At 42.2% G+C, this 27,400-nt stretch overlaps 1 protein-coding gene across 1 annotated transcript in view; it reads left to right on the forward strand.

The window, feature by feature from the left end:
• The window catches only part of GLIPR2 (GLI pathogenesis related 2), a 44,644-nt gene that overhangs the window by 13,323 nt on the left and 3,921 nt on the right, over positions 1-27,400 (forward strand). The window contains exons 2-4 of the mRNA XM_006113037.4: positions 8,990-9,098; positions 13,866-13,969; positions 26,670-26,747. Of these exons, the coding sequence (XP_006113099.1) occupies positions 8,990-9,098; positions 13,866-13,969; positions 26,670-26,747 (291 nt within the window). The remainder of the gene's footprint in view (positions 1-8,989; positions 9,099-13,865; positions 13,970-26,669; positions 26,748-27,400) is intronic.

The raw sequence follows: 27,400 nt of genomic DNA on the forward strand, positions 1-27,400 counted from the left end.
TGGGGGGAGAAGGGTGGAGGCAGGCAGAGGTATCTCCCTGCAGCAGATGTAGACACATCTCTGTATTAATCATTCTCTCATTGAAGTTTTTAGCTTTGTATTGAGTCCTTTTACATGGAAACTTTGTATTACGTCTTGGTAGAATAGTCCCTAGGACAAGCAAGGCAGAGACTATCCCTGTGGGGTGAATGAGGTGGGAACGTATAAGGCGGAAGGTGAGCACCTCTGGGCAGTTACAAAGGTTGGAGAGGGGATGGAAGCCAGCTCCAAGATCAATGAGCCCTGGGAAGTGGGCCTGTTGAAAGGAGATTGGACCTGTGGATGCCTTGGGGGTCTGCAGCAAGAGCCTGTTTTGGGAAGCCCCCTCTTTGGAGGTGAATGTGGCAGCATTGAGACACCACCCAGGAGCAGGCGCCACAGACACTAACTGCAGATTCATGGGACAGCTCTCTCAGATCTTGCACGTGCATAAGATGATAGATCGGGGGGGGGGGGGGGGGGCAGTGGCATAGTGAGGGGACCGGAGGGGTCAGTTTCCCCTGGGAGAAAAATAATATAAAATTTAGTTAAAATAGATGTCACAGGTTTTTAAAAGGAATACCATATCTCCTGCCTTTTGTCTATTTTTGTCTCTTTAGGCCCCCAGTTAAAATTTTCAAAAGCACTTGAGTGACTAAAGTCACTTTTGAAAATTGGACTTGGAAATGTAAGCTCAGATTTTGAAAGGTAATTAAGCTCCTAAAGAGACAGTTGCCAACTCGGATCTTCAAAGATATCTCTCTGATCTTTACACACCTTTGAAAATCTCGTTATAAGTGTCTTAGTCATTTCTGAACGTGAGATGTAGGAGCCCAGTCCTAATTTCTTCAGGCTTTTTTTAAATTTGAATATTTATCTACACTAATTCCCCTCCTTTCTCTTTCACTATCCAATAAATACATGGATCAAAATTATAGGTACTTTGTGAATATGCTGACTTGAGAGTGGAAAGATTTCATATTGTCAGGTATGATTCCTGGTAACCCATCTCCAATATGAAAAACTAGGTTGATACCTGGTCATATCAGGAGCTGTTGAATTCAGTTCACCGTTTGCAGTATCTCATTAGGATGTTTAGTGGAGAAGATTTTGGTTTTTTTTTTTTTTATTTATACTTTGGGCAAAGCATGGGCTCACAAGAATTCTTCCATTGTTTTACCATGAGTCTTAAAACGTTTGGTGTTTTTCTAAAGGCCTGGAGTCAATTGATTATGTAGGAATCTCAGCTTTCATTTAAAAAAAGTTCTCTATACTTCTGGGCCTTACAGCTGAGAAGGAAAGCTTTAAAACATGAACCCTAAATACTCAAGAAACAAAAGGCCAATAACCATCCAACCTGTTTTATTTTTAAAAAATCTTATGATTTGTAGACCATTCTTATAACTTTGTGTAGGTGTTCCTTGTGATTTTTGGGTTGGCAATACTGCTCTTTGATTGGTGAATTTAGAGAGGTCTCTCCCTTCAGTTTCCCTTTCCACCCTCCTTTTTTGTCACAGGTCATCATAGAATCATAGAGACAATGGAGAGTAGGGTGAGTCCATGACTATGGTTAATGACTGGTCAGGGTGACTAACTATTATCAGCCAGTGGTCTGAATGAGCTATCTACTGCCATCTGTTAATCAACTGTAGGAAAAGGCTTCACGAGCAGACCTTATTTATATAGGCAACCTACTTTGCCACAGAGATCAGTAGACACACGTGCTGTGTCAAGGTGCTCAATTTTGGTTCTTTTGGATCGAAATTCACTTAAGACTTGGAGCTGGGAGAATGAAATGTTGTTATCCATATAGTATGATTAAAAGGTAAAAGACTTGAACTTAATATGACCTGGCTTAGGGTCTACTATAACTTGAACACTAAGCAGAGGATAGTGAGTCACATCTAACTGAAAGTCACAGAAGATGGAAACAGGTCTTATTTCTGGTAGTGTAGAGTCTATTTGGGAGTCCTCAATTATATCTGACACTAAAGCGTTTAAAGGCAGAGCTGACTAGAATCAATTGAAAGTCCTTGTCTTGTCTCAGTGATCGCTTGAGCAAAAATCATTGATAAAATCTTGTGTAGACTGAACTTGGACTCAACATGCAGGCAGGCAGTGTGTTGAAGGGCAGTGCAAAGGAGGCAATGGTGGGGAGGTACCATATTACCTAGTGAAATAATTGGTGCTGAAATCACTAAAGATTGGAATTTGACCACAGAACTGACACTTTCTTACCAAAGACTCCATATTTGCTATTTAAAAAGTAAATCAATATAACAGAAATCTGCAATGCTCTCTGGTAACTTTTTAAAAATCAAACTTTAAACTTTATTGAAAAGATTGGATAGTTTGCAATTGAAAATATTTGACCTGCACGTAAGGCAACTGATTTAATTTTGTGTAAGATTTTGCATAATAAAGGATGGCATTTTTTTTGAAAATGTTCAACTATATTGATATACATTTTGATCAGATCTACTTCTGATGTGATACTTGTGTGTGGTTGTGGGGGCGTGGGTGGTTCCCCCCCCCCCAACAAAAAATCCTGGGTGGCGGGGCCCCACCAAAACTGTTTGAATTGGGCCCCGCACTTCCTAAAGCCGGCCCTGCCTGCCTGTGCCATGAATGTGGGACACTTGGTGTAACAACTGTTCAAGATTTGGGGAATTGGTGCTGATTAGCCTGGCTTCTGCTTTGTTTGGCAGAAGGCTCTAAATCCTCTCAAGGAGTAACGAACAAAGCTTCTTGATTCCTTCCAGCAAGTGTAGCTGAGTACCCCAAGCCCATTTACAGAAGTGGATGATTTTAGGAAGGGCTGTTCTTCCCAAGGTCTGTTCTTCCCAAGGTCTAGGATAACAAGTGTAATTTGTTCAACTGTTGTATGCCAGTTATGCACATTGGTTTAGTTAGTAAAAGACCTTAACTGAGAAATATATACATGCTGCTATTGATCAAGGAAGGAAGGAACTTGCAACCTAAGTATGTGCACATCACCTGAGAGTTAGCTGTTTTATGACAGCTGAAGTGGCACAAAGCAACCAAAGCTGGGGCAAACAAAAGCCTGGACTACTATATTCAGTCTTGATCACCATGTCTTAAGACGAATAAAGCAGAAATAGTGGTGTTGCCGAGATGATAATGAAGAAACTTTCAAATGAGGATACACTGAATAGATTAGCACTGTTTAGAGAGAAGGCTAACAGAGGGGACAAAATACAAGTATTAAAAATAGTAAATTGTATAGAGAAGGTAAATTACTCTTATTTACCTTTCCTCATAATATTAGAATGGGGAGACAACTGAAAGGCAGTGGGAATTAATTTTGACAAGAGGAAATACTGTTTTCAACCACACATCATTCATTTATGGAACTCATTGCTGTAAGATATTAGTTAGGCCAAGACCCCAGGATTCAAAAAAGGATTAGATACTTACAGTAACATTTTTTTGAAATTAGAGAGTTTAAAACTTCGTGACACAAAACAGAATCTTAGTTTACTGGGATTAGGGAATAACATTCTCTGTGAACCTAAGCAACCCACTTGCACAAAACAGCAAAGGCACAAAAGCTGTTCCCAGCTGCAAAGAAGTCTGGAAATTCCTACTAACTCTCACTTTCAGTGTCTGGCTTCTCAGTTCATGCCATGTCACTGAAATGGAAAAATTAGATTTCCTTCCAAAGCAAACTAAAAGATTTTTGGCAGCATGGAGCCTCTAGTTGCACATCAGAGCACACAGATACTGAAAAAAAGAGCAAAAATAGCACATGGCCTTGAGATCATGGTAGAAAATTACTCATTTATACAATTATTCTATACATGCTATTTTTGTGGGGATGGAAAAAGGACAGAGAAGGAGAGAGACAAAGAAACTCTAAGCAAAAATTGTCATGTTTGCTAAGCCTTGAGGAAATGGTCGGTATTATCAATTGTGTCTGTTACTTGTTTTCATTTGTAAGCCAAAATGTGAACACACACATAATTTCCACTGCTATGTTTCTGCTTTAAGAGATGATGGGGTGTAACCTACACCAATCTGGCATTTACAGATATGGAAAGTGAGTAAAGAATACAAGTGGAGGGGCAGGGGAAGTATACAAGGAAAAGCATCTTACAGCAAAATGTAGGGGAGGATGCTAGCTTGGTTTATTTTAATTGTTATATCACCCAGAAAACTCCCATTGCCAAATTCAAACCTGGCATAAGTGAATACAAGTCACATTAACTTCAGTGAAAGTTGTTCATCTTTACTGAAGGGATTAAGTTTAATGTTTATTTAATGTCAAACCCATGCAAATCATATTTATCTACTACTCAGCGTTCATTCATAACTGCCATACCTGTCTTCTGATGAACTTACACCTATCATTTTACTTAACATACCCAAAGAATTTAGGCTCAGATCCACAAAGGGACTTAATCATGCCTGTCACTCCAGGCTTATCCATAGGAGAACAGTTCCAGTTTCAACTGGAGGGACTGAGGGAGCCACGTCAGAATGTCCCATAGCTTAGTAATTAGAGTGCTTTTCTGAGAGGTGGCAGATCCCTGTTTAAATCCTTCCTCTCCCTGTTACAGAGAAAGAGGTATTTAACCTGGGTTTTGCACATCCCAGGCGAGTGCTATAACCAACAGGCACCATCACTGCCACCACCTCATTTTCCTTGTGTGGGGTTGGATTTTGGATGGGACCTAGCAGGCGGCCTCTGAATACACCTACCACCTAGAACTCCTCACATGAGTAAAGCGGACAAAGGCCTATTTTCTCCTGGTTTATGAACTGCTCCGGGGCTTAGCCTGGAGACGGGAGTTCAAATATTTTGGGGAGGCCGCAATGCACATGTTCAAAGGCAAAAACAGGCACTTGTGGAGTTTTTACCCAGGAAACGTAGGTAACCAGTGAGTTTAGGTGCCTATAGGGTTTTGTGGATTGCAATGAAGCCAAAACTGGGACTTATGCACCTAAATTTGAGACTGTTGGGGTGAAGATGTGTAAGTACCTTTGTGGATTTGGGCCTTAGTTTTTGGGCAAAATATTGGAGAACAAAGTGCATCTGTGTCTACCACACAATATTGATAAAATAGAACACCACTACCCCCAAACAATTTAGAGCTTGATTTTCTCTCATTAAGCAGTGAGATATGAGGAAATTACTCAGCTTGTCTAACCACAATAGTGGAACGCCCATAGGGACATCACTCTACAAAGAATAATACTTTTCTACTTGCACCTGGAATGTTGAATTTATTTCTCTCGTGTACCACATTAACCGGAAAATATTGATAGAATATCTGGAACTCTGAAAACAGTGTAAAACACTCACAGATGGACTGCATTATGAGGAAGGATTAGAAGAACTAAATATGAAAATTGACAACTTCTTTGGGGACTATGGGGCAATGTACTGATACAAATGTCTGACGTGTAAACACTAACAAGGAAGAGAAATGATTTAGGATAGTGTAATTGTTAATAAGACAGTCTATGAAGAGCAAATTTAGATAAACGAAAAGTTAATAACAGGAAAAATTTCCTAACCAGGAGGTGAATAGGCTGGAAATGATCTTACGGGGGGGGGGGGGAGTGTTAAGAAGTCCTGTTTAGGATATTATTAATAGACTCTATAAACCGTAAATGGACAATAGTGAACAATCTCACATAACTGTGGAGATGAGCAATAGCATAGTTATGAAGCTAGTTTCCCATTTAAAGTTTTTATCTTTTTTTTTTCTTTTACAAACTCCCATACTGTCCCAAAAGAAACGGCATCTTCACATGCCATATCTTATTCCAAAGTATAATTTCTCTGTGAAGTCTGGAAAAATTCAGCAAAGACATGTTAAAGCTATGATGACTCAAATCTCCCCTGCTCATTTTTTTGAAACCTCTCCAAATGGCTTTTTGGTTCACTATATCTTGGAAACACCAGTCTCTGCAAACTTCAGACTTCTGTCAGCAAAGTGACACAATGTATCACTACCCATTCACCCCTTATGTGATGTTTTTAGGTGTAAGATCATAGCATCATAGAACACTAGAACAGGAAGGGTCCTTGAGAAGTCATCAAGTTAGTCCCCTGCCCTCACGGCAGGATAAAGCACCTCTAGATAATCCCTGATAGATATCTGTCTAACCTGCTTTTAAATATATTCAGTGTTGGAGATTTCACAGCCTCCCTAGGAAATTTATTCTATGGTTTAACCACCCTGACAGGAAGATTTTCCTAATATCCAACCTAAACCTCCTTTTGCATCTTGTCCTATCATTAGTGATCAAGAAGAACAAGTGTTCTCTGTCCTCCTTGTAATACCCTCTTAGGTATTTAAATTTTTTTATTATGTCCCCTCGCAACCTTCTCTTTTTTAAAATAAACAAACCCAATTATTTCAGTCTTCCTTCATACGTCATGTTTTCTAGATCTTTAATAATTTCAGTTGATCATCTCTGGACCTTCTCCAATTTCTCCACATTTTTATTTAAATGTGGTGCCCAGAACTGGACACAATACTCCAAATGAGGCCTAATCAGAGCAGAATAGAGCAGAAGAATTACTTCTCATGTCCTGCTCACAACACTCCTGTTAATGCATCCCAGAATCATGTCTGGTTTTTTTTGCAAATGTCACGCTGTTGCCTCATATTTAACTTGTGGTCTGCTCTGACCTCTAAATCCCTTTCTGCAGTACTCCCTTCTAGCTAGTCACTTTCCATTCTGCATGTGTGAAACTGATTGTTCCTTCCGAAGTGGAGTACTTTGAATTTGTCCTTATTAAACTTAATCCTATTTACCTCATACCTTTTCTCCAGTTTGTCCGGATCATTTTGAATAACTCTGTCCTCCAAAGCATTTGTAACCTCTCCCAGATTGGTATCATCTGCAAACTTAATAAGTGTACTCTCTATGCCAATATCTAAATCTTTTATGAAATATTGAATAGAACCGGTCCCCAAACTTACCCCTCCGGAATGCCACTTGTTATGTCCTTCCAGCGTGACTGTGAACTTTTAATAACTACTCTCTGAGAATGGTTATCCAGTCAGTTATGCTACCACCTTTATAGTAGCCCCATCTAGATTTTATTTTCCTAGTTTATTGGTAAGAAGTTAATGCGAGACCATATCAAAACTTTACTAAAGTCTAGGTATACCACATCCACCACTTCTCCCTTATCTACAAGATTTGTTATCCTGTCCAAGAAAGCTATCAGATTGGTTTGACATAATTTGTTCTTTACAAATCCATGCTGGCTGTTTTGTATCATCCTATTATCTTCTAGATGTTTGCAAATAAATTCTGTAACTATTTGCTCCATTATCCTTTCCTGGCACTGTAGTTAAGCTGACTGGTCTGTAGTTTCCTGGGTTATTCTTATTTCCCTTTTTATAGATGGGTACTGTATTTGCCTTTTTCCAATCTTCTGGAATCTCTCCCGACTACCGTGACTTTCCAAAAGTATCTAATGGCTCAGATACCTCCTCTATCAACTCTTTGACTATTCTAGGATGCATTTCCTCAGGCCCTGGTGACTTGCAGACATCTAACTTCTCTAAGTAATTTTTAACTTGTTGTTTTCCTTTTTTAACTTCTAAACCTACCCCATTTCGCCACCATCAGTCTTTTTGGTGAAAACCAAAACAAAGAATCTGTTAAACACCTCTGCCATTTCCATGTTTTCTATTACTGCTTTTCCCTCTTCACTGAGCAATGGGCCTACCCAGCCTTTGGTCTTCCTCACACGTCTAAGATATTTGTAGAATGTTTTCTTGTTATCCTTTAGGTCTCTGATTAGATTGAGCTCGTTTGGTACCTTCACCTTTCTAATCTTGCCCCTACACATTTGTGGTTTTTGCTTATATTCAGCCTTTGTAATTTGACCTAGTATCTACTTTTTATATGACTCCTTTTTTATTTTTAGATCATGTTAGTTCTCCTGGTTGAGCCAATGTGGTCTCTTGCCATACAGTACTTTCTATCTTTCCTATGCAGTGGGAAAGCTTGCCGGGGTATTAAAATAAACTTCAAGTTTTTGAGAAATATAAAATCATTTTTTTTACAAGAAACAGTACAATTCATTCCTATCTCATTCATCAATATTTGTGGTGATAGTTGGAGTCTTTAACATTGACCACTTAATTGCATTTTCAGTTCTTCATACTTTTTCCCCTCTAATACTGGTAATGGCAAGTTGGGAGGGCAGTGACCTTATGCATTATATGCTTCAAAATTTTGCATATTTCTTCACTGTGCAATATATTCATGTAGCCTTTAGACTCTCTCTACAGGGGTTTTTGACATATGTGGAAAGGTCTTGTATAAAAAGTTCCTTTATTTTTATTTATTATCATATTTTAATGCTACTTATATAGCATCTTTCCAGCAAAGTATCTCAAAGGGCCTGATCCTCATTTTTACTCAGGCCCCTAACAATGTTAAGGGACCTTAAATTACACTTACTTTAGTGTCATCCGAAGAAGTGGGCCTCGTCCACGAAAGCTCGTGATACTATCTATGTTTTGTTAGTCTTTAAAATGCTACCAGATTATTTTTTTTTTAAAGTTTGTCCTGTACAGACTAACTCGGCTACCCCTCGAAACTTACTTTAAGACCCATTTACACTGGTGGCATGGTATAAAAGGGCTTTATTGTAGATGAGAATATGGTTTAAGTGTTCTGCAGATGTTAATCAGTTAACCCACATAACACCAGCTTGAGGTCATATGTAGGTAGTTAAATAAATATAACATACCCTTCAAAATTCTTAGATATAAAGCACTTGCAATACTTCTGGCTTCATTTCATCCTGCTTAGAGATAATTAGGTCGGTACAGCCCTGTGGTTATTTCACTGAAGAGCCCATAAAGTGTTCTTTAGATTCATTCAAAGTGTTGTACCCCCTTTCCAAAATACTTGAAGTTTATTTTTCCTGATGTATTTGATTACAACTTTCCAATATTTTGTATTCTTTCAGCTTCCAAACAGTTTGCTGAAGAGGTTTTAAAAGCCCACAATGACTACAGGAAGAAGCATGGAGTTCCCCCACTAAAGATTTGCAAGAAGTTAAACACTGGAGCACAACAGTGAGTTCAGCCCTTCCTTTCTTGTAATGAGACTTTTGTCACATATATGGATTAAGCATTCTATTCTGCTACCTAGCACCAGGCTCTGCCTCTGCTTACCCCAGAAATAAGGTGCTAGGTAGCACTTCACTTGGGCATGAAGTGTCCTTTGTTGAGGTGTTGCCTCCAGTGCCTGATGTGTTCATAAATGATGCTTCGGTATCATAGAATCTTTCGTGGTGGTGGTATTCATATTTGTAGCTTCTAAGGCCATAAAATTCTGATAATCTAGTCTGATTTCCCATATAACACTGGCCATAGAAATCCCCCCCCCCCCCGCCAAATAATTCCTGGGGGCGTATCTTTTAGAAAAGCATCCAGTCTTGCTTTAAAAATTGCCAATAATGGAGAATACACCATGGCTCTCCATTGTTCCAATGGTTAATTACACTTGTAAGGTATGCCTTATTTCTAGTCTGAATAAGTCTAGCTTCAGCTTCTAGCCTTAAGATCATGTTACACCTTTCTCTGCTAGATTTAAGAGTTCATTATTAAATACTGGTTCCCCAAAAGGTACTTCTAGACAGCAATCAGGTTGCTCCTTTAGTCTGTCACTATTATAAGGCATGTTTTCTAACCTTTTTATCATTCTTGTGGGCTCTTTTGGAGAGGGTTCATAGTTTATCAACATCCTTTTTAAATTGTGAGCACCAAAATCAAACACAGTATTCAACCAGTGGTTGCATCAGAGTCAAATACAGAAGTAAAATAACCTCTCCACTCTTACTTAAGATTCCTCTGTGTATGCATCCCAGGATCCTATTCTTGTCTGCAAAAGTAACCTCTTCTGGAGATGGAATAGTGGAGAGATGCACAGTTAACTGAAGAGCTTTGACTAATATAATTTTTGTGAGACTATTCTTTAATCATCGGAAGGAAGGAAGATGGAAGAAATAATCTTTTAGGAACATAGGAACTACCATACTGCATCAGCACATTACAGGCAGTCCCCGGGTTACGTACAAGATAGGGACTGTAGGTTTGTTCTTAAGTTGAATCTGTATGTAAGTCGGAACTGGCGTCCAGATTCAGACACTGCTGAAACTGACCGCCAGTTCTGACTTACATACAGAATCAACTTAAGAACCCCAGGCGTCCCCAAGTCAGCTGCTGCTGAAACTGATCAGCAGCTGATTCCAGGAAGCCCGGGGCAGAGCAACTCTGCCTGGGGCTTCCTGTAGTCAGCGCTGGTCAGTTTCAGCAGAAGCTGACTTGGGGACGCCTGGGGCAGAGCAGCTGGGGTGCTGCTGGGTTGCTCCAGTAGCGCCGCTCCTGGGTGCTACTGGACCAACCTAGCAGCACCCCATCTGCTCTGCCCCAGGCGACCTGATTCAGCCGCTGCTGAAACTGACCAGCAGCGGCTGAATCAGGACCTGGGGCAGAGCAGCTGGGGTGCTGCCGGGTTGGTCCAGTAGTGCCCAGAGCGGGCGCTGCAGGACCAATCGGCAGCACCCCAGCTGCTCTGCCCCAGTTTCCAAAACAAAAGCCTGGTCTGCTGGGGGGGGGGGGGGAAGCACACTAGCTGCGCCCCCCCCCCCCCCTCCCCAGCAGACCAGGGACACGGGGAGCAGAGCCTCTGAGGATTTGCTCTGGCAAAGCCTCAGAGGGAGGGACCCCGCCGCGGCTGCGGCTTCAGTCCGGGAGCCTGTGGTCTGCTGGGGACGGTCCCCAGCAGACCACAGGCTCCCGGACTGAAGCCGCAGCCGCCGGGGGGTCCCGCGCCTCTGAGGCTTTGCCAGAGCAAAGCCTCAGAGGCGCGGGGAACCGCCATTGCTGCCGCTTCAATCTGGGTGCCTGTGGTCTGCTGGGGACCGTCCCCAGCAGACCACAGGCTCCCGGACTGAAGCCGCAGCCGCGGGGGGGTCCCGCGCCTCTGAGGCTTTGCTCTGGCAAAGCCTCAGAAGCGCGGGAACCCGCCCGGTGCCCCTGGTCTGCTGGAGACGGTCTCCAGCAGACCAGGGGCACCGGAGCAGCTTACGAACGGGGCTTTCTCGCCCCGACTTCCGGGGCGAGAAAGCCCCGTTCGTAAGAGCGGATCCGACATAAATCGGATCCGCGTAAGTCGGGGACTGCCTGTAGTCCTTCAGGGGTCTCTGATAGTAGGTAATGCTAGATGCTACACAGAAAGGTACATAAAAACTGAGAATGGACAATATATGAAATAACCATCCAATGAACTAAATAAATAGAGGCTGGTTTGTGACCTGAAGCATGTGAGTTTATATCCTTTTATCATTCTAATGTAAATGTATAGTAAACGAATTTTGTTATCTTTATCAATAAATCATTTTTGAGTCTTACTAGATTTTGACTACAATAAATCCTGTGGTAATGACCCAGTATAGCCATTCTTATGTTCTTAGGTCAAAGTAGATCAGTGGTTCCCAAACTTGATTGATTCACATACTGTCTTTCTAAAAAGTTGATTTTTGAGGTACCACATATAAAATTGTCCTTGTACATACTTATTTTAGGCATCCATAGGCTTACCCTTACGTATATCCTGATGCTGTAGAAAAATAAATGCATAAAGAAGCCTAAAATATCCTTCGTTAACATCTTAGTTTTTTACACAGCACGACAATAAGTAGCACATTGAATAAGACATTATTTTTATTTGCCTTTTGTAGTCCTCAGATTACAAGAAACAATTAAATATCTCATCCATGATGCATTCATCTGTGTTGGTATGCAGCTGTACTACATTCAGTGGCTAGACTTTTTAAATCATCTCATTTAAATTCAAAGTTCCTACTAATTCTAATCTGGATTGTCACTGAACACAAGCCAAAGGTCACATTGCTTTCCCTTTACAAGATTTAAATCAAGAAAAACACAAAGTATTTTGAGGCGCTCAGAAAAAAGAGGAGTGCCATTAATAAGTGTGTGTACGAGGAAACGCTCAGGGAATGGGGCAGTGGTGAAAGTAACTTAAAACTTCTTACAAGTACTGTCGTATTGCAACTCAGGTCCCTGCAAGCTCTTTAAATAGCTTCAGCCACCGCTTGCTGGAGCTGCACACCAGGGCGCACCTGCTTACTTTCACCACTGGAATGGGGTAGAGAAATGGGGGTAGTGCTTAAAATGGTCTAAAAGAAGGGACGGTGGTTCTATCATAACTTGGAAGCAGCAGCTTTGGTAAAACAGTGCTCACAGTGCACTCCTCTGCAACCCAGCTTGAGTTTAAAATTCCTTTTACTAGGTCTGTGTCTTTTGCATGTTCCTTTTTGCCCACTCCACGTTAAGTGCTGGTGGGAGAGTCTTGGCAGGAAGTTGGGGCCTTTATCTGGGCATCATGCAGGTTCAGCTTCAGGAAGCCTTTTGCTCCTCAGCAACTCTAGCCCCTTCTCACAAACAGCCCAGGCAAGTGTGCAATGCTGAGCAAACTGTGCAGCAGCTTCCCCTCCTAGAATGAGGCTCAAATTTCAGTGAAAGAGCAGTGGAAAGAGTAGTCTGTCTCTGCTTAGTCTTGTAGCTAGGCTTTCATATACTGGACCTGACCAACTGCTATCCCACCCTGCTGAGAATTCTCCATACATCTTCTGCCTTCCGGCCAGTTTCTGTGAAGCAGCGAGTGCAGAAGAAACTTCTGCTCTGCAATGTGTGTGTGTATGGAGGAGGGGCTTTGATTCTGTGGTTCCATGTGACTGAGCACCATGAACCACCCTTGTGTTGGTGTGTCTTTTCAAATGAGGCGCTCTTGCGGCATGAAAGGGAACCTTTGTGAGTTTGCTACGATAACTTGAGCAGTGCAGGCCAGTTAAGAACTAGGCCTTCTGTTCAGTTTGTGTGCTGTGCCTGGCACAATTGGGGTCTCGTCCATAACTGGGGCTTGAAGGCACTGCAGTCGCACAAATGATGATAGTATAGTGGAAAGCCAGACAGCCTGATGTGAGTAAAGCACCCCTCTGGACAGCCACAGAACTCATCACACCACTGAATAAAAACTACTGTGCTGGGTGCAGGGAGCAAGTGTTATCCACCTTTGTGGCTGAAAGTGCCATGTTGCTTCTTGGGCATTTTTTTGGCCTCCACAGCTCAGGCAACAACTATTCCTTCAAAACCTAGCGAGTTTTTTTTAGAGTTTTGGGTGTACCTCTTCCAAGAAGCTCTTATACCACGTTCATACACTGCAATTTGGGAGCCCCTGGGCTAGATGATCTAATGGTCTTTCTGGACATAAACTCTTCAAAATCACTTCTGTCCACACTGAAAACTATTTCCTGCTCATTGTTTTTTGGTTTCTTAAGCAGACTCTAATCCATGACTATTTACCTCTCAGACCATGAATAATTTGCTCCCTTAATAGCTTCTTGCCTGGGACTTGGAAACCCCTTCTTCCCCCCAATACATTCCCATGTAGGAGACTACAAACTACAGGACTTATCACTTGCAGAAACTGCTGCAAGTGTCTCTTCTCCACACACAAGTGGCAGAGACTGCAGCTCCTGGATTCTCCTAGATCTACACAGATCTTGGTAATATGTGGCTTTGTACCTTATTGCCTCCAAGCTAGGCATGATATAATAGACATGGGGAGGCCCTAGAGGCAATAAGAAGAGACAAGACCTCTTGACTCTCCTCATGCTGCTAAGATCTGTGTTGATCTCAGAACATCCACTGCTTTAGGCACTTGGAAAATCAGTAACAGGATTGCAAACCCCCAGGTCAGTGTGATTGCTCTCCACATGGACATTAGCTGTCACTGGTGTATGATTCCTTTGCTAGGTATGCAGAAAAACTGGCTAGCACAAGGGTCCTCCAACACAGCCCTGAGTCAGCAAATGGAAAATGTGGAGAAAATCTAGCGTGGGCTTCGTATGATCAGCCAGGTAAGTTTGATTTTTACTCCTATGTCATAGACTAGATTATAAGTAAACAAACCTCCTTAGTCACTTGGAATACAAAGGGCCAGATCTTGTCCTGGGTGAGCGAGTAGCTCAAACCGAGGACTTTGTTAGATATTTCCTTTTGCTTCAGGAATCTTACCAGCATGGTTCTCATTCCATGGAATTGGCCTAGAGGTTGTGCAGTGGTAGACACTTCAGTTGCTGTGCTGAAAAGGAGATGCACATGCTACAGCTAGCATGGCCTGCTAAGGGCCTGGATCTGCATGCTCTGGGTGGCAGACCATGCCTCTTTGGTGCTGTGATGCATGGGTTGACTTAGTTTTCTAAAGTGCTAGAGGAGAGAGAGAGAGAGAAAGAGAAATAAGCCTCCTACACTTTCACTGTTCCGGTTTTGCACCAGCACAACAAAGGAGAGTCATTGCCTCAACAATGCCTAGAAGACTAATGGCTTGTCTACACTTGAAACACTGCAGTGGCACAGCTGCAGCAGCACTTCAGTGTAGACACACACTATTATAGCAACAGGGGGGATTCCCCACACCCTGAGAAATGTAGTCAGGCTGATGTAGGTTTTCAGCATAGACCAGTCCTAAGACAATGCTAATTGCTCTTGCATTGTCCTTTCCATATATGGGAACTGATTTATGAATAAATCACTTCTAGTGACCTTTAAATCAACACCTTTCTGGTCCCCCTTGATCCACCAGTGAAAATACTTTCTGACTTGACATAAAAGTCAACTCTCTTTTATCTAGTTTAGACACATGTGAGAAACTGAGCTCTTAGTAAAACCATCTCATGGAGGCAGCATGTGATGAGTGCTCAGTAAGAATCATTTTCACTGCGCTCCTGTTCCTCCCTTTTCTAGTCACTTATTAAGGCTTGTTTTCCCCCTACAGAGACCAGGCAATGCATCAGGTTAGAACACTCGCCCTTCCAGAGAGCATGTGACTAAGAACAAAAGTGAATGTTAGTTTCTTAATGTCATCTTAGACCAGAATTTTCAAAAGAGCCCTGGGAAGGTAGGGACCCAAATCCCATTGTTGTTAGGCCTCTCGCTCCTCTGTGGACCTTTGAAAATCCCATCCCCTAGTGGATATTCATTCACTGTGAAAAATTATTACACACTTCAGCTCACTTCAGAACGATTCGCACGATGTCCTTTGAACTAACATGAAACATGCCTTTGGAGGAGCATAGGTGTGTGGAGATGTTAGCACAGTGCTTGTCCCCTGTTAGCACTAATTTCTCCTTTTTGTTAGCACTAATGTTCCACAAACATGTTTTAAAAGCTTTATATGATGACTTTGTTTGACAATATGGCAAGGGGGGGGGGGGGAAAGGCTGTCTGCATTAGGCTTTCATGGAGCAGCTTTTTCTTGTACGTGCTATGTTTCCACAACTGTTTTGTCTAATCTGCTCTGGGAGATTTTTATATGGCTATATCTATTTTTTTTTTATTTACATCATTGCATATCCTGATGAAAAGTTTGAGCCACATCCTCTCCTTGTTCTCCAAACTGATAAAACTTTATTCTATAAATCTTTTGAGGCAACTACACTTTCTATAGAGCAAATACTTTTTAAGTGCTTGTGAGTGAAAGCTAGTTGTGTGCTGAAAATTGTTCTCAGATGTTGGCTTAGGTTAGGCCCCTGTGGAGTTGGTTCTCTTACCATTTTTTTCCTTGTCCAGTTCCATGTAGATAATTAATTTGTGTCAGGCTGGAAACTGCTTGTATTGTGGATTCTATTCAAGTAGTTAACAAAGGGGAGTCAGTGTCTTCCAATTTCCTTTCCAGATGAAGGAAACATCAGTAAGCCTCCAACTTGGCATATAGTCTCTCTAAAAAGAACTGTTGCATTGCTGGATTTTTAGTGTTCGACAAAAAGCTGGCATAATTGGGTTTCATGTATCAGAAAAAAAAGGGGGGGGGCTGAAAATGTAATGCCTCATCATCAGTTCTTTGGAATTTCTTTACATTTCATTATAAGATTTCCAGAGTAAAGCAGTCTGTGGCTGATGTCTGAAATGTATTCAGCCCTGTATTCAAACAAATATGAGTCAGTCATTTGCTCCTTTTGATCTTGAGGAGGTTGCATTGCACTCTTTCTGTGCTCTGATGAGTGATGTCATAATTGCCAGTTACCTGCTGTAGTTTCCCTTCCTTGGGCTGCTCAGGTACATCACACACTCGGTTGGGTACCTGATATCAGTGTGCCAGATGTTTCATAAGCTTGAAGGCAGGTGCTAAAGCAGGGGTCAGCAACCTTTCTGAAATGGCATGCCACGATCTAACCTTCCTGCACTGGGCTGAACTGCTCTCCCAGGAGGGGCTTTCTCCACCACGTGCCCTGCTTGGTCTCCGGCCCTGGGCTTCACTCCAGCTTTTCCTGGGGGGAGGTGCTTCCCCACACCTGGGTGCATGAGCTGGGTGGGGTGCAGAGTAGGGTGTCTTACCGGCAGGAGGCGGCCTGTCAATGTAGGCGAACTAGGCGGTCGCCTTGGGTGCCAAGATAAAGGGCAGTTGAGAGCTTTGCAGGCGGGGGTGCCGATCATGGTTTTACCTAGGGTGCCAGTTGCTGGCAGCTCGGCTAGGGCGGCTCCTGCTTAGCGGGGGGAGAGGGCAGGAGCAGGGTTTGGGTGGATGTCTGGCTGGGGTGGGGCAGGGCAAGGTATGGGTGGATGTCTGGCCAGGGGAGACAGGGCAGGGTATGGGTGGATATTTGGCTGGTGGGAGGGGCCAGGAACAGAGTGGGGTAGATGTCTGGCCAGAGGGGAGGGGACAGGAGCAGGCTGGGGGCGGGGGTGCAGGGTCTGGGCGGCACTTACTCACCCCTCCCCAGTGTCTGTAACAGGGTTTATTTATTACAACAGTCTCTCCCACGTGGCAGTCAGACGCTGCTCCACACATGGAATAAGTTAGTGACCCCTAGGCTTTCTCCACTCCCCTGCTCCCATGTGCCACTGAAAATCATTTTGCATGCCATTTATTGCGTGCGTGCCGGATGTTGCCGACTCCTGTGCTACAGAGACTTAGGACCAGCTTTCTGACTGAATCTTATGTAGTGGGAAGTATGAGCGGGCATCTTACGGCCCATGAAGTGACCAGGCTTATATAGAACTGCAGCCTGTGCACTCTGGAGAGAAAAGGGACTTCACTGTTCTATTGCCTGTGGATACGTGATGTCTCAGGGTATGTCTACACTTGCACCCTCTTTCAAGAGAGGGATGCAAATGGAGACATTGGAAATTGCAAATGATGCCGGGATTTAGATATCCTATGCTTCATTTGCATATTTGCCTTATGGCACTATTTAGAAATAACAGACACTGTTAAGACGCAGTTATTTCGAGAGAAAACCCTTCTCTCGAAATAACTGGTAAACCTCATTGCATGAGGAATAAGGATTATTTTGAGAGAAGGGTTTTCTCTCAAAAAACCGCGTCTTAACAGCATCTGTTATTTCGAAATAGCATTATTTTGAAATAGTGCCATAATGTGAATATGCAAATGAAGCACGGGATATTTAAATCCCGGCTTCATTTTCAATTTCAAATGTCTTTATTTGCATCCCTCTCTCGAAAGAGGGTGCAAGTGTAGACATACCCTCAGAGAGTTAAGAGGCAAGGCCTAGCCAGTGGAGATGGATCAGTATGCAGAAGGGAGCCAGCTTCATCCCAATATAGGAGTATTGTGGCAGGCAGGCCTTGAGATTTCCCAATATACCTCATGGCATGTGTGGCTCCTGACCGCTCAGAGCAAGATTGTACCTTAAGGGGTTGATCAGTATAAAGGCTCTGTGTAGGCTTGTAGCACTTGGTGTCTTGAAGCAGAACCGCCTGCATCTCTACTAGAAAGACCTATACAAGGGATGGCAGAAAGAATAGATTCACTATTATAAATAAGTATTGGCTACAATAAGCAAGTACATGGATTATTTCCTAACGTTATGTGTTTTGGGGAAGTTCTTTTTAAAGCCTTTTTTAAAGTGAAATTAGAAAATTGTTTAATTTTTTTTAAAAAAAACAAGACTAATTCTGCTGCTTTTCTTTAGAATAATATCTAACCAGTCTACTTTTGAAAATCACTGGGATTACTCACTGAGTAATGTGCTGCTAAGTAAGAGGAAACGTGCCATGTGACATTAAGAAAGTGTCCAAAAAAGATAGTGAGAGATTTAGAGAGAGAGGTTTTAGAAGTACAATGCAAAACTCTCCTCCATCTTCACTACAAAATCACAATAGAGCAGTATCGCCTGCAAAACTTAAAGCTTCTGTTTATCAGTTTGTCCTGTTCTTATCATCCATATTCTGTTATCTACACGATACATGGAATTTATCCGCTTTTCCTCACAGTCGGGACATGTTGTAAAAACCATCCAGCACTGTTCAGAGATGCATGCCAGAACTTGTGTCTAGTAGGGGCCATCAGTCAGACATTGTCAGGAAAAGAGCAGGAGCAGCTGTGTTTCTTTAGAACAGTTTTGCAAGTTCAGCTGTGGTTGACAGCAGTAAAACCAAGAAAAATATTTAAAAAAAATGTTAGCCCATTGCTCTGCAAATAAGCACAGCAGAAAGGAAGCTCTGGAAGTGATTGCATTTGTTTGCATACTTCTTGCACCCTTAGTAACGGTTATCTAGTGAGGGAAGGATGTTTAGTTTCCTTTAAACTAAAATGTACTTCTTACAAGTGCCAGCTTAGACAAATTTTCTTATTTGGGTTTTTTGTCGTTGGTTTGATTTGTTGATTTTTTTAAAACAAAAAAGTAATTCAAATGTAAGGTAAAACGGTGGCATTTCAAAATTATATTGCTCAGTATAAAATCAATTCATATAGATTAACTAGAAATGCAGTGGCCAGTTCTCTATATCAACAAACTTGAGGAAATAGATTATGTGACTACTACTAGCTAAATGAGCTTCTGACTCCTCCTGGTCTCTTTGAGCTCATCTCTCTCAGATCTCTAGACATCACTGGGATGCAAGTAGAATTGTGTAATTCTCAGACTCTCAGGCTGAAGTCTTCTGTGAATTATCTCACCAGGTCTGAATTTATGTCCTGTGCCCACAAGCCTGTTCCCTTTAGGAGCTATGACAGTGGTACCCAGTGACTGGCCAGGCTTTTTAAAGGAAAGTGTCATATATTAACTCGCAAGCATGTAAGAGAAAGGCAGCTGTTAAAAGAACAATATTGCTAACCTCATAAGATCAAGTATCATAATTCGCATCCTCTCATAAGATCTAAGTTCATGAATCATGCCCTCAAATCACTAGAATGGCCCCAAATTGTTTTTTTTAATCAAATCATGGTTTTTATTCTTTCTTTTGACTCTAAGTTCCCTTTATTCCCCTGCTAATGTGTGGGATAATTTCAGGTAGGAAAGTCAGTCTTTAGCGCACACAAAAATTCATTTTTCTCCAGCCTGCTCAGCTAGACACTCCTCTTGCTTTCTCCTCACCCTTAAGATGGAGGAACTGCCATCCATCTCCAGTTTGGAAAAAAGGAAAACACACCAAAATTGCTAGGGAGGATAAAATTAGGAATAATAAAGCAGATTGTCATTACAGTGAGTCACCAGGTATCTCTATTATTTATATGGGGATCCTCATAGGTCTAAGCTTCCTATAAACCCCTCAAGATCTCTGGGGTCTGGTTGGCATGGTTAGTTCCCTTAACTTGGTCGTTTCTCTCTCCCAGCCTGAGAAGGGAGAGTTCTTTTAAAAGCTATTTAGTTCTTTTGATTCACCTCCCTTTTCTCCCAGACCATCACGTTTTAACCATTTATAGCCCTGAGAGCTGTTAGTTCTCAGCCTGGACACAACAAGGCTTATGACTTATTGGAGATGGGCTATAAGGTCCTTGAAACTGATAGCTTTTCTCACTGTCTGTCAAGTGAGTTATAAGATCAAGAACACATATTCCTGCGCATCCAGAAATATAATTTATGCTATCATGTGCCGAAAGTGTCCGTCTGCTATGTACATTGGACAAACGTCTCAGACACTTCGCCAAAGGATCAATGCCCACAAAACAGATATTAGACAGGACCACAAAGAAAAAAGTTTCTTGCCATTTCAACCAGAAAGGACATTGTCTCAACGACTTAATTACCTGCATCCTGCTTCAAAAGCCTTTTAAAACTGCACTTGAAAGAGAATCCTCTGAACTGTTATTCATGCTAAAATTCGACACTTTACACCGGGGTCTTAACAAAGACTCTAGTTATCTTACCCATTACAAAGATAGCTTCCCCAATTATCACCTCTAATATCATTAGCTCACAGACATTTACCTTCCGCCTCCGCCCCCCGCATCTCTCTTCTGTTCTGAAATTTGATTTGTCCTTTTCCTTTGTGTTCATTTTTTTAATTGTATCTTTTGGTATATATGGTTGTGACTATTTTCTTCCACTATTTGATCTGAGGAAGTTGGTCTGGCCCACAAAAGCTCATCATCTAATAAACCATCTTGTTAGTCTTTAAAGTGCTACATAGTCCTGTATTTTGTTTCAGCTACCCTAGACTAACATGGCTAAATTTCTATCACTGTCTTTCAAGTGTGAGCTGAGATGTCCTTATCTGGGACAATAGTCTTCTTGGTGACAGTTTTCCTTTTATTCAATTATTGCAGGCATATAACAAACACTCTGCTACCCCTAGTATGAATTAGATTAAGGCAATCATACAGGAAATTCTGATAATCTAGGATACAATAACTTTACCTCACTGTCTAGGTTACATAGATTGTTCATAAAAATTTTACCTAGCAGACTTCTTAAAATATTACGTAGCAACTCCATGTCGGTCATTGGTTCCACATATCTTGCATGCTGTGTGTTCTGTTCCTGGTAGGCTCTTTCTTCATATGAAGCTTGAATGTCTCTGTTAGATCTAGAATAAAGATTATGGGCTTGGTTCATCTGTTACAATTTTATGCTGTGTAATGCTATGGCTGTAGTAATATGGAGGTCATTCAGATTCTGCAGCGGAAGAAAAGGTCACAGTTGGGCCACTTAACCAGGAAGTATTATATTTTGACATGTACTTGTTTTAACAGAGATATCAATACAAAAACATCACATTCAAAATAAACTCATAGCATCAAGAAGATCTTGATTTGGGCATCACTGACTGATTGATCAATTTATTTTAGACATGTTACTCTTGAATGAAGCACAAAAGTGTCTATGTTCCTTTTTCACTGCACAGGTGTAACTTTTGTTAACGTTAATGGGAGTCACCTCACCCCACACAGCCTAGCCTGTGCAGCTGCAAAACAGGTCTCGTTACAGAAAATTTTCTTGGTCCAAAACTCAAGAGAAGGCAGCTGGGAGAGGAGGGAAGAGCCTGTAACTATGCCTGAAACACTTGCTTCAGAAAGTGCCTTAGTCAGAGGCAGTTTACTTGTATCACCAGTTTGTGTGCCAAATGAAAACAAATACCTGCTGGAGAGCACCAAGATGACAAGCAGTCAGGTGTACGCAACAACACGATGCATTCAGTTCACAGATCTGTGTTACAGACAGCAATTCACTTGCCCCTTCAGGGCAGAGCATTTCCTACCACCTTGCCAGCGAAGGCCAGGTCATTAATGAAGTCATAATTCTATGGGAGCATGAAAGTGGAGGGGTTCACTGTGTTTAATCCTGAGAACTGAAGCCACACACACGGAGCATATGAACGGTAGAGTTCAGTTTGAGACGGCAGTATCTTATTTTGCCTGTAAAATAGCAAAACATGAGTCACTGCTGTCTGCAATCAGATAATTAACTAAGGCTCAACATTGTGCATGTTGTAGGCCTAGCTGCTTTGCGCAGTATCCACTGATTTATTATTCTGCTTCCTGCAATGTTGAGACTACAGAGCTGATGGGGGTGGGAAACAAATCTAAGCTCTCTGATGCTTGTTATAAATAATCTCTGCAAAGGGTTGTGGGTTTTTTTTTAATTGACGTGAGAGAAGGTGTGATTTGCATCTGCAAATTGTGTTGGAACCCCTGCCATCAGTCTGTTCTGCCTCACGTTTTACAGCTGAATTAACAAGAAAACATGCAGGAGAGTTTGGTGCAGAACCAGACTCTAGGCGACCCGCTACCTCCCACTCCCGTCTTTTGCCAGGTTCTTTTGATGTAGTCACCACTGTGCCAGTTCTGTGTGCCAGTGCCCAGGACGGTGCTATGAGACACACTTGCAGGGTGGGGGGTGGAGGGACCCGTGCGGGGGATAAATAGGCGCCCGGGAGCTGCTGGCTGTAGAAAAACAGGAGTGAAAGAGCTGCTTGCTGCCCTGCCAGGGAAACAAATCCCACTTGGGCTGCCAGACACTTGGGTTCTCAGCGAGAAGGGGAGGGGAGTTAGGGCTTTAGATTAGGGATGCCTGGGTTCTACCCCAGTCTGGCTGGTTCCCCGCTGCCTGCCAGCCCTCAGTGTGTGGGGAGCCCTGGGAAGACAGAGCGTGTTGTGTGTGAGAAGGAGAGAGATCACCTTGGTCTGCAGAGTGAGTGTGTGTGAATATCGTTTTACCAATCACTGTTTCCACTCAGATTTTTCATTGACCTCTCTTATGCACACTCATGGCATGACTATTTTGAACTCCTTTTTTAAAAAAAATTGCAGCCCAGGTTTACCAAAAAAGAACACGCGCACTCCAGAAATTCCAACGTATGGGCCTGTATTAAGTAAAAATGTCTTGCAAGTCAATTGAGTCCACTGTTAAGTACATAATCAGAAAACCACTTTCCCAACTATTTATGCTATTATTAATCAGCATGTCAGTTATCAATAATATTACTTTTTTTTTTCTCAGTCATGCAAATGGGCATTCTTATACCACAACCACCCAGGGAGCAGCCAGACTGTCAAGAACCTGGCAATAAACAGAACAGACAGAACAGCAAATAAACCTTCCATCCTCAACAGCTTTCACCCTATTTCCCCAAAACAAAGAAAGAAAATAGGGCCAAATCCATCACTTACATAAACTCAAAGTTCAGCCATAGAGGCAAGCAAGTTGGATACCAACTTTTTTCTCTGCTGGTCTGGTTGTGTGTGTTTGCACATGCCAAAAACATTTTCCACCCTGGGTGGCAAAATACCTAGGGGCAGCTTTGCTCCATGCATTACCCTAGCATTTAATGGAACTATACAGTATATAAGTTAATGATTAATTAGCCCCATTAAACACAATCTGTTTTATATAAAACCTCTGAGCTCCAACGAACTGCAGGCATTGTTCTGCCAAGTATAGGAATAAACAGATCACAGGGCTGTCAACATTAACAAAGCCACTATGCAGTTTTGATAACAAATGGTACAACTCTTAATGCAAGACAGAGCTTGCCTGGGTCATTTTGTTGTTGTGGCTTCTTAATTTCATTACAGGACAAAAAAGGGGATTAAAATAGCAGAATACAGGCAGTCCCCGGGTTACATGGATCCGACTTACATCGGATCCCTACTTACAAAAGGGGTGAGGCAACCCCGCACTAGCTGCTTCCCCCCCAGCAGACCAGGGAGACGCGAAGCTAGCGCCCCCCCCCCCAGCAGACCAGGGAGATGCAGAGTGGCTTTTCTCAGCAGACACCTCAGCTTGAGAATAAAGGACTGAGGGAAGTGAAGTGTGGGAGAATAAAACTGAGCTCTGGAGAAATGTTTGGCTAGAGTTTCCCCTACAATATGTACCAGTTCCGACTTACATACAAATTCAACTTAAGAACAAACCTACAGTCCCTATCTTGTACGTAACCCGGGGACTGCCTGTATAGTAAGCACTAAAAACAGCTGTTGAAATGTAATTCTGGTCATACATCTCCTGGGGTGGAGATGAACAGTACAGCTTAGGGGTGGCTACAAAGGTAGCTTAAAGCTCACACTGTTACCTCCATGATCCTGGTTTTGGTTTTGTGCAGGGCCAGTCTCTGTGAATAGAAGGCTATACTAACAAGTGGCTCTGGGAATTTTAACTGCAGCCAAGGATTGATGTATCGCGGTTTTTCTTTGCCATATCCCCTTTTCCCTAATGTACTTGCAGTAGGGAAAGGGAATGGTTCAAGACTTTCTACATCAGCTCTATCCCATCAGAGGATGATCCTCCCACTGACATATCTTCCTTGGAAAAACATAAAAAGCAACAAATAGCCTTGCAGCACCTTAGAGACTATATGTTGTTTAAGTTTTTCCAGTTACAGATGAATATGGCTACCTCTCTGATAATCTTCCCTGGTTCACCAACATTGCTGTATTGCGAGACTTAGCTTTCCATGTGGCCCCACAGTACCTGCACTGCACTGGAGAATTTGATCTGATATCTTTAACTCATTCAAAAAGTTTAGAAGAACATCTGTAGTAATTAATTGTATCTGAAGGTTAACAAGAAAATTGGGCCACGTAGATATTCTCCAAATGGATAGAAGTAAACAGCGGGGAGAGGGTTTGACTGCTAAACCGTCAATGTTGGAAAACCCTTACACAACAGACTCTGCAGCACAGGCACCATATTTAGTAAGTTCAGTGTTTACAATGTTCATGTGGGTGGAAGGGTGAATTACACTGCTCAAAAGATTGCTGCAGGGGAGTCTTGCTTTGAGTTTTGTTGTAGTGGGCTTCTCCCTCCATTTGGAGAGCGTTTGAAAGGGCTCCTTTCCTTTAATTGCCTTTCATTTGGTGGTGGATGGAAGAACCTTCTTGACTCTCTGACTTTTGCCCTGTCTGTCTTCTGGAGTGGACCTGCTGTGATGCTTCCTGGGATACCAGGGGTTGTGATGCACCTCGCTCCAGCTGCCCTTCATATGAGGAAATCTTATCTGTACCTGGAACACAAGCACTATCCTGCAGGCCTCCTCATTCTCTTTGGATGAGTTAGCAATAAGCACACACCAATCCCCATGTCCTCTGTGCATCTTCCTGCAGTGCTCACCCCCTGCACCACTGAAGACTCATAGAACTCTCAGGTTGGCTACTCCCAAAGGAATAGTTCATGCAAACTTACTAGTTCACCTCAGGATCAGACCTTCACTTAACACACAACACTTAGGTACTTCGATAATGAAAGCAAGTTTGTTAAAAACAAAACAGAGATTCAAATGAGAGTGCAAACTGGAAACAACTGGTTCCATGTAAAACAAAACCATAATATGCTTGCTAGAGCCTATGGACACAAGATGAATAGGCCTGTCTCATATAAAAGAGCTTCCCCAGCTCCTTCTCCCAGAATGACTGAAACCCTATTTCATAAGATCAAGTCTGCAGGCAGCTTGTCTTCACAGAATGAAGGATGCCTGGTACACCATGGTACCTCCAGTTTTGTCCCTCAATGTCTGTTGTCTTTACTCATAAATAGGATAACCTTTGCTGGTTTTGTTTTTCCTGGTGCACTCTCAGGATATGTCTAGACTGCAGTGCTTTACTGCCACGTCCAAGGAATGCCACTTTTCCGGAAAAAAAAAATTTGGTATAGCAGACATGTTCTTTCACCATCCCTGTAAACCTCGTTTTACAAGGAAAAAGGGATGGCTCAAAAAAGCAGGTTTTTCCGAAGTTTGGCACTACTTTGTAGTGTAGACGTCAGTCTCTTCCTTAGCATCTGACTCAATATGCAAATACACTTTCTTTGTAAGATTCACAATGGACAACCAAGGAGATAATTGTCTTTCACCTCCTGTCTGGAGAAGTCTGTCTCAGTGCATGCTACTTCTGAGTAAACAATAAGGCTTTATGAATAGCATTTTCAGTATACATTCATAATGCCTCTCACATCTGCACGTGTTTCACGGTGATTTCATAACTGCTGTAACACAGGCTTTCAGCAAAGACTTGACCTGACCTGTTTTGGTAACTCAAGGGGATCCCTGTATCTCTGTACCCCTGCACCATCTGCTAGTGGACATCAAGAGGTCCTTCGGTCATGCCTTCTATCCAGAGAGGGCCCAATAATTTGACTTGCAAACCTTTCAATATTCTCTAGCCAAATTCATTGAGATTGAGGAAATTGCCTAAAAAATATCAGAGAAATGATGCCTTCCTAGTGATTGCATTATCACCCAGACATACTGATGGGAAGGTTGGAGGGAGGAAAAAGTGCTTTTGTGGCATCCTGTCCACAAACCCCAGAGCAAAAACCCCTCCGTAAAAGACCAGCAATTCATCCTTAACTAATCCTGTTGAGTGTAAGTGATACACACAGTGGATAATTATACTTTACGTGCCATCAGCCCTCAGAATGAGTTAATCTTTCTGATACCTCATTTTTGCGGTTTGTGGTTTTTAATTTTAATTCTATCCGGAAGTACATAATTCTGTGTAGGGTGTGGCCTTTTTATGTCTCTTTCCCCTGCTATTTCTCAGAAGGCTCCTGGGGTTTCCTTCTGTTCTAGAAAGCATCCATCAGCAGCACTCTGTTTCTCTTTTCTTGCTTTAATTGCTTTTATAATGGAATGCTTTATTTGTGTGTGTGTTGGTAATTGGTGAGATGGGGAAAGGCCACTTGTAACTCAGAACTTCCCTTGATTCAAGAAGTGGCTTAAAGTTGTTACTCATTCCCTGTTTATATGACTCCATTTTAATGGTCAACAGTTCTTGCTGATCTTTTAACAGAAGAATCATGTGGGCAGGGAGATGTTAGTTGCAGTTTGCTGAGTTCACCTTATCTGTTGTAATTCCACAGCCTCATTTCTTTTGTCTTGCAGGAAATGAAGTAGCTGAAAGATGGTACAATGAAATAAAAAATTACAACTTTCAAAACCCGGGGTTTTCTTCTGGGACAGGTGAGCTAAGGCTGGGCACTACTCTTTCAAAGATACAGCTGTTACTTTAAAAAGCTGCTAAATCTGCATTTGTCATTATTTTCAAAAATCTTTTTTTTTTACTTGAAGTAATTTTGCCAAAGACCAATGTTAGAAAAACTGAAAAATGACAATAACTGGAAGGATGAAAGGGAAATGAAGAGAGTAAACAAAATGTGTATTAGAAACAGTAAATATAGTTTTTAAAATTTCTCAGTCATTTTCCTGCAACTTTAAGTAATAAAAGGTGTTGATGATGAGGACAAATGTGCTTTATTTTCCCAATTGTGATAATAGAACTAGAGCCAGCCTTAGGAAAAATGGCACTCTGGGTGAATTTGCATTTTGACGCTTCTGGTCCCTGTGGTTGTACTGCTCCTGCATTGTCCCTGGTCCCCTGTGTGCTCTCTAGTCTCTCCACCCACTCTTCCTCACTACCTCTGCACCTCCCTTCCTGCACTGTGCCCCCTTAGCCCCTAATGCCTGCACCTCCCTCTTGTGCCCCAACCCCTATACTGTGCCCCCTTCACTCCTACACCATGAATTCTCCTTGGCCTCATTCTCTGCACCCATCTCTCCTACCCCCATGCCTCTCTTCTGTGCCCCTAATATGCGCACTGTGGGGAAATGACCTG

The sequence above is a fragment of the Pelodiscus sinensis genome, chromosome 2 (assembly GCF_049634645.1).
Source record: "Pelodiscus sinensis isolate JC-2024 chromosome 2, ASM4963464v1, whole genome shotgun sequence".
Classification (NCBI taxonomy): domain Eukaryota; kingdom Metazoa; phylum Chordata; order Testudines; family Trionychidae; genus Pelodiscus; species Pelodiscus sinensis.